Source organism: Phasianus colchicus, chromosome 2, assembly GCF_987193195.1.
Source record: "Phasianus colchicus chromosome 2, bPhaCol1.hap1.1, whole genome shotgun sequence".
NCBI lineage: Eukaryota > Metazoa > Chordata > Aves > Galliformes > Phasianidae > Phasianus > Phasianus colchicus.
This window is the reverse complement of record NC_143437.1, coordinates 105,033,351-105,047,259: the sequence shown is the minus strand read 5'-3', so window position 1 is coordinate 105,047,259 and position 13,909 is coordinate 105,033,351. Positions and strand designations below refer to the sequence as shown.

The 13,909-nt window shown below is 55.3% G+C and overlaps 2 protein-coding genes across 4 annotated transcripts; both read left to right on the top strand.

The window, feature by feature from the left end:
* Positions 1-394: 394 nt before the first annotated feature.
* LOC149919253 (uncharacterized) lies at positions 395-3,345 on the top strand. Of its 2 annotated transcripts, XM_090136729.1 has the most exons (4): positions 395-472; positions 1,449-1,855; positions 2,713-2,911; positions 3,151-3,345. In XM_090136729.1, exons 1-3 carry the CDS (start codon positions 395-397, stop codon positions 2,861-2,863), a joined length of 636 nt encoding a protein of 211 aa, XP_089992855.1. In that variant the 3' UTR covers positions 2,864-2,911; positions 3,151-3,345. The 2 variants fall into 2 exon arrangements, with proteins under 2 accessions (XP_089992855.1, XP_089992854.1); XM_090136728.1 differs by having other exon boundaries at positions 2,713-3,345.
* A 1,711-nt stretch (positions 3,346-5,056) lies between these two features.
* CHRNA2 (cholinergic receptor nicotinic alpha 2 subunit) lies at positions 5,057-13,825 on the top strand. 2 transcript variants are annotated; one of them, XM_031603913.2, is made up of 7 exons: positions 5,057-5,141; positions 7,589-7,828; positions 9,026-9,180; positions 10,015-10,059; positions 10,182-10,291; positions 10,573-11,662; positions 12,179-13,825. In XM_031603913.2, the coding sequence occupies exons 2-7, from the start codon at positions 7,765-7,767 to the stop codon at positions 12,302-12,304; spliced, it is 1,590 nt and encodes a 529-aa protein (XP_031459773.1). In that variant the 5' UTR covers positions 5,057-5,141; positions 7,589-7,764; the 3' UTR covers positions 12,305-13,825. The 2 variants fall into 2 exon arrangements, with proteins under 2 accessions (XP_031459773.1, XP_089992650.1); XM_090136524.1 differs by lacking the exon at positions 12,179-13,825 and having other exon boundaries at positions 10,573-11,945.
* The last annotated feature ends 84 nt before the right edge of the window (positions 13,826-13,909 follow it).

The window sequence follows — 13,909 nt, the reverse complement described above, 5'->3', positions numbered from 1 at the left end:
ACGTGCATACACACCTGCACATACACGCACACCTGCACACCTGCGTGCCTGTGCACACGCACACAAACGTGCACATCTGCATGCACATGTGTACGCACACACACAAATGCAGGTCTGCATGCACAAGCTGGCAGACACATCCACACAAGCATGCATAGAAACGTGCAAGCTGAGCACCCGTATGCCCCACACGCGTGCACACTGAGCACATCCACACGCTTAGCACATGCGTGCACACACGTGCATGCTGTCTGGACATGTTGCTCACACCTGTACCCCTCCCAGCTTTGTAATACACACAGATCCCCCTCCGGGGGGCTGCATGACCCCATACATCCCACCCCAGACCTCAAAGCATGGCCCACTCAGTGCTGAGCACAGTGTATGTGTGCACATGCGTGTGCACATGTGCGTGGGCTGGCCCAGCCTCCAGAGCACAGATCCCATTGCAGGATCATCGCCTCGCCTTGCAGTGAGTGGGATGGGGGCTGTGGGGGACGGGAGGGGAGCAGTGCCACTCTGGTGCCTCAGTTTCCCCAACTGCAAAATGAGCAGTGGGGCTGAAATGCTGGAAAAAGGGGGGTTGTAGACTGTGTGTCGGGGAGGGGGGGTTATTGCAGCGTTGCAAACAAAGCGCATGGGGGGCCGGGGGCCATTCCCTGCTTAGGGGGTGGGGAGGGTGGGAATTTGGGGGGGTTGGAGGAAAGAGTTGCTCTGGGTGGGATGTGAGTCCCCATGAGCTGTGCTTTTTCCAGCTATGGGCATCCAGTTGCTTTGCTGAGTGTCCCCCATCCACCCGTGCCCCACCCGGATAAAAGCTCCTTACCCAGCTTCTGGCACAGCCCAGACCCCCGACAGGCAGAGAGTTCCCCAGAGCAAAAATCCGAAAGCATTTTGGGGAGGAAGGAGAGGAAAAGAAGAGTTTTGCTGGCTTTGGCCAGGATGGAGCCTGGCTCTCTGTGCCAGCAGACGCTGTGCTGAGACCCAGCCAGCTCATGGCAGGGCCGGGTGCCACGGCGCTGCGGTCTCCGAATGGCATCTCCGGTCCTTCCCCAATGCTTCAGGGCGCTTTGCTTTGGTCCCCGCCCCTCCAGCCCCGCTGCCAGCAGTTTCCAGTGGTTTCCAGCGTTGGTTTTGGAAGAGCCGAGCTGTCTGCTGCTCCCCATCACGGCCCCTCTCTCCTCCATGGAGGGGATTTGGAGGGGCAGGATCAGCGCCAGCCCCCTTGTGTTTCAGTTTCCCCCCCCATTTGCATTTTGGGACATAGCACTTCTCAGATCCTAAATCCCAGCAGCCGAAAAGTTTTCAATCCCTTATAGGAAAAGAAGTGTCCCTGAGGGATTTTGCTGATGCAAACTGAAATCTGAGGGTCCCTGGTGGGATGCAGAAGGGACCCAAAGAGCATCCCAGCCCCACTGCGGGGTGCTGACGCCCACCTCTCCCCATAGGACACCATGGTCCCGTGGGCCTGCTGCCTGCTGGTGGGGCTGTGCGCCCTGCTCCCTCATGCCACCCCCCAGCAGGACCCCCTTGGGGACCCTGAGCAATGTGGCATCACTTTCCATGCCCCAAATCCTTGCGGTCCACCCCGTGTGCCATCCCCTCTTGCATCCCGCGAGGAGCTGGAGCACCTGCAGAGCCTCCTGCAGCAGAACAAGGCCACGCTGCAGGATGTGGAGGCGGCGGCTGTGCTGGAGGAACCCCAACCCCGGTACCAGGATGTGATCAATGAGGCACTGCCTGCAATCCGTGGGGCCAACCAGGAATTTGGGGAGAGCTTGGACAACGTGCGCAGGGAGCTGGAGGCTCACATGGCCCAGAGCGATCACCCACAGGTGGTGGAGAAGAGGGAGAAGTAAGTGAGCAGCACTCCAAATCCCAACAGTCATCTGTTCTTATGGGCGTAGAGAAATGAATGGTTCTTGGGGAGTTCTGCTGAAATCTGGAGGTCCCTGGTAGGGGGGAGGCAGGGGAGATGCTTCCTGCAGGTGATGGAGGTAGGAGGAAGCATCATCCCAAACTCCACAGGTGGGCGTTACCACGTCAGGGTGCTGCTCTGCGTGGCCCTAAGGATGCTCAGTGCTGTTGGTGAGCACATGTGGTTGGTTGGTTTGTATCAGGTAGGATATGGAGGGCCTGTCACTCCACATCATTGATACAGAATCGTAGAATCACTGGGTGTTCAAAAGGCCTCCAAGATCATCAAGTCCAACCATTGATCCATCCCCACCATGTCTCATGCCACTGATATCTAGATATGTATCCCTGGCCTGAACCCTCAGGGTTTGTTGTCTCAGTCATCTCATGCCATGCATGTGTCCCTGCCTTGAACCCATAGCATTTGGAGCTCCCCCATCCCCTGCCATTGACATAGAATTGTAGAATCACTAAGGTTGGAAAAGATCTCTAAGATCACCAAGTCCAACCCCAACCCATCCCCACCATGTCCCACGCCACTGATATCCACCCATTGGGTCTGGAGGCTCAGCCATATTCTTTCCAAACAGAATGAGAGAATCATGAAGGTTGGAAAATCATCACGATTGGAAAAGACCTCCAAGGTCAAGCCCAACCCATCACCACCATGCCCCTAAACCACACCCCACGTCATTGACATCCAGACACATATCCCTTGCCTGAAGCCATAGGATTTGGAGGCTCAGCCACCTCATGCCATTGATACCCACCCATGTCCCTGCCCTGAACCCACAGGCTGCGCAAGGACATCCGCCTGGTGGCCCATGTGCTGAATCTCACCTCCCACCTTGCCCACGTCCTCGACGCCTCTTCCCAGCGCCTCCAGGATGAGCTGAGCCTCCGCCTGCAGCGCTCGGCCACCCGTGCTGCTGCTGCCCAGCCATAGGACATGGGCTGAGCTCTGCCTTTGCCCACTGTACAACCTCGCTTGCTGGTAGGATGCTGCTTTGCACTCATGCTGTATTGCTTTCAAGGAGTCCTTTCGCAGAGGGCATTTGCAAAGCAAGCTGGGTGGGGTTGAGGGCTGCAGCCTGCTGTGCAAGTCCTCATCCACATGATGCCCATCACCCCGAGTATTTAATACATTTATCTTGTAGGAGCTCTGCCTGTGTATGGCAGAGCCCCATGGCACTGCGTGTGTCCCCTGCTGCAGGCTCCTTCCTTCTCCAGCAGAGCTCTGAGCCCCTTTGCTTCTCCCTGAACATGCTATGCCCATGCAACCATTTGCAACCAGCCAAAATCAGCCAAAATCTGAGAAACATGGAACATCTCAAGCTGGAAGGGCACTCCGAGGATTACTGTGTGCAACCCCAAAAATCCAAACGCGATGCCTGTCTTCATCCATGCCGTTCCTTTCTACAAATGATCGCCGTCTCCTCTGGGGCATGGATGGTGATGGGGTCGGGGATGGGGATTGGATGGGGATGGGGATGGGGATGGGGATGGGGATGGGGATGGGGATGGGGATGGGGGGGGATGGGGATGGGGATGGGGATGGGGATGGGGATGGGGATGGGGATGGGGATGGGGATGGGGATGGTGTGGCTGCACACACACAGGCAGAGAAGTGCTGGGTTGGAGCTGTGGGAGATGAATACAAGCAGCCCAGCAGTAAATTGAAGCTGGCAACCAGAGTGCACTGAACCTACAGAGGGTTGGGCATTAGGAAAATAGCTAGAGGCAGAAAACTCTGATCTGTTTAAACACAAGGAGGACACGTCCTGGACACACCATCACAGGGCCTGGGGGCACCATAGGTGTGCACTGTACAACCCTGGGGCTGGGCAAAAGGAACACCTCGGGCAGCAGCAATGACACATCTCCAGGAGCTGCAGGCAACACAATAAAGATGCATTGCGCTCTGCCAGGCGTCAGCGTTATTGCCACGTCTGCTTTGTCTCCTTCCTCAGTGAAGGACAGCACCCAGAGTGGTGATGCCACCACTTCAGTGCTCCTCTCCTCGGGTATTTTGGGTGCTCAGCATCCAGAGGTGGCACCCACTGCCCTGATTTCAGTCCGTGCAGGTGAGCTGGGGCCCAACATTGGGCTGCAGAATGGGAAGAGAAGCACATTCTGGTGTCCCCAAGCCTGACTCTGCCTCCTTGTTCACTTCCCAGGGGAAAGGATGCAAACTGTTCTCCAGGTCCCCCAGGGCTGGAAATTGCAGTCCTGGGCATCAGTCGCAGGAAGGTTGTGCAGTACATTTCCTAGCAGGAAGGAAGAAAGGAGAGTGGTCTGGGTCAGGGCTGTGCCTTTACCCAGGAAGGAGGTGAGAAGGGTGAGCTCAGGGTTTCCCATCTCCTTCAGATGGAGAGAGACCCCCTGTCAAAGCTCTGTCCCCATCCATCTGTTTGCACTAAATGGGCATCTCAGTCTGGCTGTAGGTGGAAGGGAAAATAGTCCTGCAAGGTGGGGGAGACTCAGGATGCTTTCCCAATTTTGTGACATTCTCCTTGGCAGCATTTTGTGGGAGCTGCCCATGAGCAGGTTGGCCCCAAAACCAGCTCAGGGCAGGTGGGTGAGTGAACAAACCCTAAGCTAGTGGGGGGCAGCTGCCCCCACCTCCCTGCAGTACCGCATGGAACACCCCATGCAATGCCCCTTGCAACACTCTGTGCAGTGCCCTTTGGACTGCCTATGGAATACTTCATGCAGTCTCCCCTATAACACCCCATTCAGAACTCCATGTGATGCCCCTCACTGTACACCAGGGAGCACTCTGTGCAATGCCCTATTCAATACCCCCATGCAATTCCCCATGCAAAGTCTCCCTGCAATGCCCCATGCAATGCCCCATGCAGTGCCCCCACACGATGCCCCTTGCAATACCCCATGCAATGCCCACTGCAGTATCCCACGCAGTGCCCAGTGCAGTGCCCCACGCCGTGCTGCAGCCCCACTGCCCTGCTGCACATCCTACATCCCACCCAGACACAGGAGGACAAGGAGGGGGGCAGGGGGCCACAGAGAGCCTTCCTCCCCTCTTCTCCTCCTCCTCGCAGCGCTCTGGGCTCACCCTCCTCCCTCCTCCCCTTTCGTCACCGCTCTGAGGACAGCAGAACATCCTCCACTGGAGCCCATTGCACGCCGGAGCCTCCGCGGCACAGCATCCCCCCCCGTTCGTGGGCTCAGCGAAGGGAACGGAGCACAGGACTTCTCTCCAGGTAAAGGGCAGGGCTGGGTGGGGAGGAGAGACGCGGTTATTCCCTGGGAAATCCTCCTCTTTGAATGCAGAGCACTGCCTCAATGCTCGGAGCAGCAGGGAAAGTTTCCCATCTGCGCGTGAAGTTCTCATCTGAAAATCCCCCACGCTCTCCCTTTAAAACGAAGCAGAAGAGCACAAAAGCAATGAGCTCTCTGGAAGTTATTTATTCCTGCTGCTGCCCTGACTGCACGTTTGTTGCTGAGGGCTCAGCTGGGATCGCCTGCAGGCATCCCAAGGTTCAGCCTTGAGCGGCTGCTGGAGCCCTGGGGGAATGCGCCTGGCACAGCCCGAGTGAGCATTTCATGTCCCCTGGGGCAGTGCTGCAGAGGGGTCAGTGCACTTGGTGTCATGAAGAGATGGGAAATCCATCGGGGAAATTGTTTGGACATGGGGTGATGAAGGATGGGGATGCAGGAGGGACAGTGATGGGGACATAAGAGGGGCAGTGATGGGATGGGGGTGCATTAAGGGTAGCAGTGGGGATGCAGGAGGGGCAGCAATGGAAATGCAGGAGTGGCAGCGATGGGATGGGGATGCATTAAGGGCAGTGATGGGGATGCAAGAGGGGCAGTGATGGCATGGGGATGCTTTAAGGGCAGTGATGTGGATGCAGCAGGGGCAGCGATGAGATGGGGGTGCATTAAGGGCAGTGATGGGGATGCAAGAGGGGGAGCAATAGGACAGGGATGCATTAAGGGTGGTGATGAGGATGCAGGAGGGGCAACGATGGGATGGGGATGCATTAAGGTTAGTGATGGGGATACAGGGGAGTGGTGATGGGGATGCAGGAGGGGCAGCGATGGAGATAGGGATGCTGTGGGGATGCAGGTATCACACAGTGTGCTTTTAGGGGTGCAGCCCCCCAGGCAGTTCCCTTATCACCTTCCCTATCCCCAACCAAACCTCAAGACATGGGTGCACATCCCCAGCCTTGTGCTCCCTGCAGAGCTCCCCATCCCTGACAGGTATCGGCTGTTCCCTGCACTGCTTCCCATCAGCCTGGGCACCTTTTTCTCTTCTCCAATGTTTATCCTTGGGAGAACCCCTAAATCCTCAACTTTCTCTTATGTCACACTCTGCAATCAAGCCCAAGGAGCAGCTCCCCAGCAGCCTGGTTCGCTCCCATGTTTTTAGATATCTCAGCCACATCTGTCATTTTTATCTCAGTGCGGTGACCGTTGTTTCTCCTCCTGTTTTCCACCCCCTCCACCATCCGTGTATTAATCAGCATGGCCACAAGTTGAAAACTGCGCAAAAAAAAACCCAGCAATGACAAGTTAATGAAGGCTCCTTGGTTTGACTGGGTGGGAATTCAAAGGATGTCCTCGCTCACCAAAATCAGCACTGGGCTGGGAAGATCCATTGATCTATTGCTTTGGGGATAAGGCAATTGCCTGTCCAGAGTGTAGAAGCTGCTGGTAGGGCACAAGCTGGTCATGGGGGAGTCATGAGCTAGAAGTCTGGGACTGCTGCAGAGCAAGAGATTTTCCCCATTGCAGAGATTTGATGTACAAAGTAGAGGGAATCTGAGCATACGCATGGATGGTTGATTGGATGGACGGATGGATGGACAGATGGACAGATGGATGGATGGGTGGGTGGGTGGATGGATGGATGGATGGACGGATGGACAGATGGATGGATGGATGGGTGGATGGGTGGATGGATGGATGGGTGGGTGGATGGATGGATGGACGGACGGACGGATGGACAGATGGATGGATGGATGGGTGGATGGATGGATGGATGGATGGATGGATGGATGGATGGATGGATGGACGGATGGACAGATGGATGGATGGATGGGTGGATGGATGGATGGATGGTTGTGTTGATGGATGGATGGCGGATGAGTGGATATCCAGCTTCAAGACAACCCCCAGGTGCCCCCAGAGCACCCAGAGCCTTTCCCAGAGGTCTCGACAGGATCACTGAGGCCATCCCTGAGACACAGAGCATGCTGCCAGCACATCACCAAACTGCCAGTGCTGTATCCCAAAAGCAGCTGGAACAAAGCATCCGCCAGGGATGGTTCTGTCCCATGGGCAGGGGCTTGGGAATGTTTCCTCCTGGGTCCTCTGAAGTTTTGCAGCAAGGCATACAGTCAGCCCATCCACACCCTCAGTGCCCCTGCAAGGAGTCTCTTTTTAATTCTGCTTTGGCTTTGCCCATGACAGCATAGGGTCCAGCTGCTGCAAAGAGATGGAGCTCCCCAGAGGAGTCCCACAACCCACACTGCACCCACTGAATAAGGAGAGAATGCTCCGGAGACATTTTCGTCCGGGCCCAGTACGAGTCAGAAACTGGTTTCTCTGTTGGTTGTAGGAAGAGTGGACCACTCCACCTCCTAGAACTGCATTGGGGTGGCATCACAGTGACAGAGCCACTCTCTGCTGTTTTTTCCAGAAAAAAAAGGGAGGAAATCTTGATCAAGAGATTTGACCACACTATCCAGCTCTGTCCATGGCTCCTCTGGAGCTTGCTGGTGGTGGGGACACACAGGACACCCTGCTGGAGCTGCACTATGATGGCTTTTCCAACTGAGTCGCTGTGCCCACATCTGGGCTCACACTGCAGGGAGCATGGGGTTGCCATGCCGCAGCATCCTACCCCTCCTCATGTGGTGCTTTGCCATCTTCCAGGCAGGTAAGGGCTCTCCTTTCTTTTTCTGGGGTACCTGAATGCCCTTCCCTTGGGCCCAGCCTTCCCCTGAGTCCCAATCTCCCATCAGTCTAAGAGCTCCCGGGAGCTGAGCATCTTGCTTCTTCCTTCATCCAGCAGCATTCCTCCCCATACACCCCTGCTGCTCACTGCTCAACCCCCAGCAATGTGCAAGGGAAAACCAGGGTCCCTCTCTGGGTTTGCCTGCCCCAGGCTGAGCAGTGGGGAGAGCTTGCACAGGGCACAGGGGATGCTCCAGCTGTGGAGCTGTACATCCGTCCTGCTGCTGAGCACAGCCACCCGTACAATGCCTTTTTGGCTGTGCTTTGCTATGTAAAGTGTTTCACAGAAGAAATTTATGGGGCTCCGCAGCAAGCAAGGACAGATGCGAGCGATGCTGTGCGATGCAGCACAAGCACGTGGGCTGGCTAGTGGCACCAGAGAGCAATGCCAATGATTGCTCCACACAGCTAGGAGTTTCCATCCTCTATCTCCCATCCTCCACCCTCTATTCTTCACGCTCCATCCTCTATCTTCCAACCTCCATCCTCTATCCTCCATCCTTCTTCCAACCTCCATCCTCCATCCTCTACCCTCCATCCTCCATCCTTCCCCCAGTCCCCATCCTCCATCCTCCAACCTCCATTCTTCACCCTTCAATCTCTATCCTCCATCCTCCAGTTGAGCCCAATGGCTGCTCTCTGGGAAGTCTGCACTAGTCCCAAGCTCTGCACCAGCTGCAACCTCCAGCTTGCAAAGCCCAACCAGTTTACACCAGTAAGAGCTGCTAGAGGGGGCTGTGAGGTGACCCTTGGCTATTCAGGAGCAGGATTTTCTTACCAACTTCCAAGCTAACATTACTAAGTTGACCTTGCACAGCCCAGAAAGCAGGCACAGTTGCAGAGGCCAATTCCCCTCTTCCCACTTCCATGCCCAGAAATGTCCCCTTCCAAAATGGTGGAGAGGACCCCAAATCTTCACCCAGTGATTTGTGAGGGGAGCTCCTGCCCTCTCCCTCAAGCAGTGCTGAGATGGAGCAGTAAAGAGGCAGAGTGGAAAGCCTCCACTGCAGGGACAGTGCGACATTCATAATTGCTTTTATTTTGGGGAGTCCTGTGATGTGCACAGTCCACTTTTGGGAATTTTTGGGACCCTTTCTGCACTTGCTGCATGTCTCCACAGCTGCCCGGGAGCAGAAGCAGCCCCACGGCTTTGCTGAGGACCGTCTCTTCAAGCATCTTTTCACAGGCTACAACCGGTGGTCACGGCCAGTGCCCAACACCTCTGATGTGGTCATAGTGAAGTTTGGGCTGTCAATAGCACAACTGATCGATGTGGTAAGGTGCTTAAACAGGGATTTCATCCTAGGACCCCTGAGCCATTTCTTCTGCCCTCCATGCTGTTGTCTGTCCCCAGTAGGGGACAAGCCATCCCCCTGCCTCCACAAAACCTCCAGTGAGCAGGTGACATTGCTCATCACTGCTCCATCCCAAGCTGTCCCTTCCCCTGAGAGCAAGAGAGCATCAAGGAAAACTGCACAGCTCTCTATCCCCATTCTTATCTTCTCACCATCTATACCTATAGGGCTATCCCTGGGCTTGTTTTTCCATCCATGCCTTGTTTGTTACTGTCACACACGCCCATCTGTCCATCCATCCATCAACCCACCCACCTGCCATCACAGAACCCCCAGACCTTTAGGGTGCTTGGCACTGAAGGTACCCCAGGTCCCTCTGGTCTCATCCCCCTGCCCCCCTGCCCCAGAGGGGTCACCCAGAGCAGGGTGCCCAGCCACTCTTTACTATCTATAGTCTATCTACTATCTGCTACACAGAGCCTAGATAAATCCATCATCCCATTCATCTATCCATATATTTATCTATCCATCCATCTGCCCATTTATCCCTGGCATTTGCACTTGTCTACCCACCAGAACTTCTCCGAGCTTGCTGCCATAATATACTATTGTTTGCTGCCATCTAGTGAGCAAATATCCAATTTCTCCTGCACCTTGCACTGGTATCAATTGCTTTAAGGAACTGAACCCTAGAGGCAGAATGGGAGCTCGGCAGCATGAGCAGGATAGGCAGAAGGGTAATATGGGAATTGATGCAGTGTTGGGATGAACCTTCTCTGTCCTTCTCCTCTCATATCTCCATTTCCCACTGCAGGATGAGAAGAACCAAATGATGACCACAAACGTTTGGCTGAAGCAGGTAGGAGTCTGTGCCATCCGTGGGGCCCAGGATGGAGAGAATAAAAAAGGAGGAGGATGGTACTGGGGAGCTCAGTCCCACCAGACCCAGGGTCACCTGGTGCCCTCCTTGCCTCCTTCCAGGAGTGGAGTGACTACAAACTGCGCTGGAACCCGGAGGACTTTGACAATGTCACCTCCATCAGGGTGCCCTCTGAGATGATCTGGATCCCCGACATCGTGCTCTACAACAAGTGAGATGATGCATCCCTAGGACCAATCCTCTCATTCTACCTCATCTCCATCACATTCATCCCACCCCATCATACCTCATCCCATTCCATAGTATCACATCCCATCGCACCACATTCCATCCCAGCTCATCCTATCCCATCCCATTCCATTGGATCCCATCCCATTGTATCCCATTCTATCCCATCCCACCCCATCCCAACACAACCCATCCCATTCCAGATGGATGGAGCTCCTGCCCCTGTTTCCTGAGGGGAACCCTTCACCCTCTCTGTCCCCACAGTGCCGACGGGGAGTTTGCTGTGACACACATGACAAAGGCCCACCTCTTCTCCAATGGGAAAGTGAAGTGGGTGCCACCCGCCATCTACAAGAGCTCGTGCAGCATTGACGTCACCTACTTCCCCTTCGACCAGCAGAACTGCAAGATGAAGTTTGGCTCCTGGACATATGACAAGGCCAAGATCGACCTGGAGAACATGGAACACCACGTGGACCTCAAGGACTACTGGGAGAGTGGCGAGTGGGCCATCATAAACGCCATTGGCAGGTACAACTCCAAGAAGTACGACTGCTGCACTGAGATCTACCCAGACATCACCTTCTACTTCGTCATCCGCCGCCTCCCGCTCTTCTACACCATCAACCTTATCATCCCCTGCCTGCTCATCTCCTGCCTCACCGTGCTGGTCTTCTACCTGCCCTCCGACTGCGGTGAGAAGATCACACTCTGCATCTCCGTCCTTCTGTCCCTCACCGTTTTCCTGCTGCTCATCACCGAAATCATCCCCTCCACCTCTCTGGTCATCCCGCTCATTGGCGAGTATCTCCTCTTCACCATGATCTTCGTCACGCTCTCCATCATCATCACTGTCTTTGTCCTCAATGTGCACCACCGCTCCCCCAGCACCCACACCATGCCCCACTGGGTGCGTAGCTTCTTCCTGGGCTTCATCCCCCGTTGGCTCTTCATGAAGCGACCCCCGGTGCTGCTCCCTGCCGAGGGGACAACGGGCCAATATGACCCTCCGGGGACCAGGCTCAGCACCTCCCGCTGCTGGCTGGAGACCGATGTGGATGACAAGTGGGAGGAGGAGGAGGAGGAAGAAGAAGAGGAAGAGGAGGAAGAAGAAGAGGAGGAGAAGACGTATCCCAGCCGTGTGCCCTCAGGGGGATCCCAGGGCACCCAGTGCCGCTACAGCTGCGGACGCCAAGCGGGCAAAGCATCAGGGGGCCCGGCCCCCCAGGTGCCCCTCAAGGGGGAGGAGGTGGGCTCTGATCAAGGGCTGACACTGTCACCCAGCATCCTGCGGGCCCTGGAGGGTGTGCAGTACATCGCAGACCACCTGCGAGCAGAGGATGCTGACTTCTCGGTGAGTGGGGGGCAACTGAGGGCTGGGGGTGAGGGGGATTCCCCAACCCAGTGCTCCCTCCACGGGGTCAGTGATGGGGATATCCAGTTGTATCCATGCATGCTGAGGGCCTTAGTTCAGGGGATCTATGATCACCTGCTGGGAAATAAGGATAGATGTTGCACTGAGCAACATGGTCTAGACCAGTCACAGCAATTACAGGCATGGGTTGGTGGTCGGGCTTGATGATCTTAGTGCTCTTTCCAACCTTATTGATTCTATGATTCTATGAAATATGGGTTCTACCAGGTCAGCTCAGTGTTCCTCAGGCTCACTGCTCTACATCATGTCAGTATCCATCACCCAGCTCAGAGCCTGCATCCCAACCCACAATTTGGGAACACCTGGGTGGGGTTTGCTGTGCCCCCAGCAGCCTCCCTGTAGAGATCCATCCCCACACCTTATGCTTGAGACATGTCCTAACTCTTGGAGGCTTCACCCTCTACCCACAGCTCACAGCCCCTCTCCTCCTGGCAGGTGAAGGAGGACTGGAAGTACGTGGCCATGGTGATAGACCGCATCTTCCTCTGGATGTTCATCATCGTCTGCTTGCTGGGAACCGTGGGGCTCTTCCTCCCACCCTACCTGGCAGGGATGATTTAGGGATCAGTGGGTGATGTGGGTACCTCTCACAGCATCATGACCATGGAGGACCCTTGGGTGGGACGTGCAGCAGTGGGGAGGGTAGCAAAAGGTGTGCTGGGAGTGCCCTGCTTCTTGTTGTCCTGCTCATGGTGGTGGCTATCATGGCCTCAAGGAAAGCTCAGCACAGCCTCTCCACCAGCCAAACATGGAATGGAGGCATCTAGAACAGGCATTCACTTCTTGCAGCTGCTGCAGGTTCCATCTGGAACCCAAGAGACACGTCTGGTTGTGACTCCAAGAGAGGATATCACAGCTGCTTCTGGATGCATCCTGCCTCAGGACCACAGCCATCACAATGTGGGGCAGGACACAGTGCTTTGGGGTGTGACAGTGGGAGGGGGCAGAAGTTCCTGCTCACACTACACAGCTCAGGGGCTCTGCTCTTCTCTGCTCTGCAAAACCCAACAGCACAAGCGATCACACTGCACCAGCCCACGTGTGTGCTGGTGGGTTTGTCAGCACAGGGATCCTGGGCAAATTGTCCTCTCTATCCTATACCTGTGATAACAAGCAGACCCCAAACCCCCCCGCTCTGATGACTGCTGCAACCCAGCTTTAATTTCTATCTTCCATGCACCCTAAGGGACACGTGCTTGCAAAGATCTACTCTTATCTGTGCCCTGAAGCCAGGCTTTCCCTGCGGGGTTTTTCCTCCAGGAGACCAACCCAGGAGCTGGATGTGACCTGACGGGTTTCAGAAAACACTTTGTGCTATCAGGAGTGAAATGGGCTGGAATAAATGATGCCACTGAGAAAAATGCACATCCCAAGGGTGTTGCAGCTGCTCATGCATCCTCTGCTGTGTGCACACAGGGCTGAGATAAGGGATGTGCAAGGCAGCAAGCTGGATGTATGCATGAGTCTGTGTGCATCTGACCCAACACATCCCAGTTTTGTGGCTCTGCAAAGCCCAGTGTGCTCACCTCCTCTCCACATCAGCCCTCCTAAACTCCTTGCTGGTTGCCTCCCGAACCAAAATCCCCCTTTCAGCAAAGCTCTGCCTGGCTGGGGATGGAGCAGAAGTTCTGGGGTGAACCCCAGTGTGACACAGCAAGCACCTCAAACACCCTTCTCTATGGGGAACCCATGCTCTTGACTGTACTGTCCCCCAGAACCTCTCCCAGCTGCCTCCACCCTGAACTTGCTATGATTTCCTGATGCTCTTTGAAAGGCAAAGCACAAATATCCAAAAATAGTTCTGCTTAGCGAGACCTGGGATGGAAACAGAAAGTGGCACCTTGCATGGATTTGGGAGTTGGTGGGGCTCCAGAGATGGCAGACCCAGGTTGGATATTAAGAAACATTTCTTCTCATAAAGAGCAGTGATGCAGTGGCACAGCTGCCCAGGGAGGTGGTGAGGTCACTGGAGGTGTTCCAGAACCATGGGGATGTGGCACCGAGGGATGGGCATGGGGGGTGGGTGGGGTTGGACTCATGGATCTTGGAGGTCTTCTCCAACCTGAATGATTCAATGATTCTACGACCAGAGATGAACAAGGGACACCCTTGTTGCAGGGTTCTGGAGTCCAGCCTGCATTCTTTTCCAGGAGAGGGGGACGTCAG

Excerpts from the sequence above, each read along its gene's own strand:
- CHRNA2 (XM_090136524.1), top strand. The coding sequence starts at position 7,765 with ATGGGGTTGCCATGCCGCAGCATCCTACCCCTCCTCATGTGGTGCTTT. Across the intron at positions 10,060-10,181 it reads CAAACGTTTGGCTGAAGCAG|GAGTGGAGTGACTACAAACT; the intron begins GTAGGAGTCTGT and ends GCCTCCTTCCAG. Across the intron at positions 10,292-10,572 it reads GACATCGTGCTCTACAACAA|TGCCGACGGGGAGTTTGCTG; the intron begins GTGAGATGATGC and ends CTGTCCCCACAG.
- LOC149919253 (XM_090136729.1), top strand. The coding sequence starts at position 395 with ATGCGTGTGCACATGTGCGTGGGCTGGCCCAGCCTCCAGAGCACAGAT. Across the intron at positions 473-1,448 it reads GATCATCGCCTCGCCTTGCA|GACACCATGGTCCCGTGGGC; the intron begins GTGAGTGGGATG and ends CTCTCCCCATAG. Across the intron at positions 1,856-2,712 it reads GTGGTGGAGAAGAGGGAGAA|GCTGCGCAAGGACATCCGCC; the intron begins GTAAGTGAGCAG and ends CTGAACCCACAG.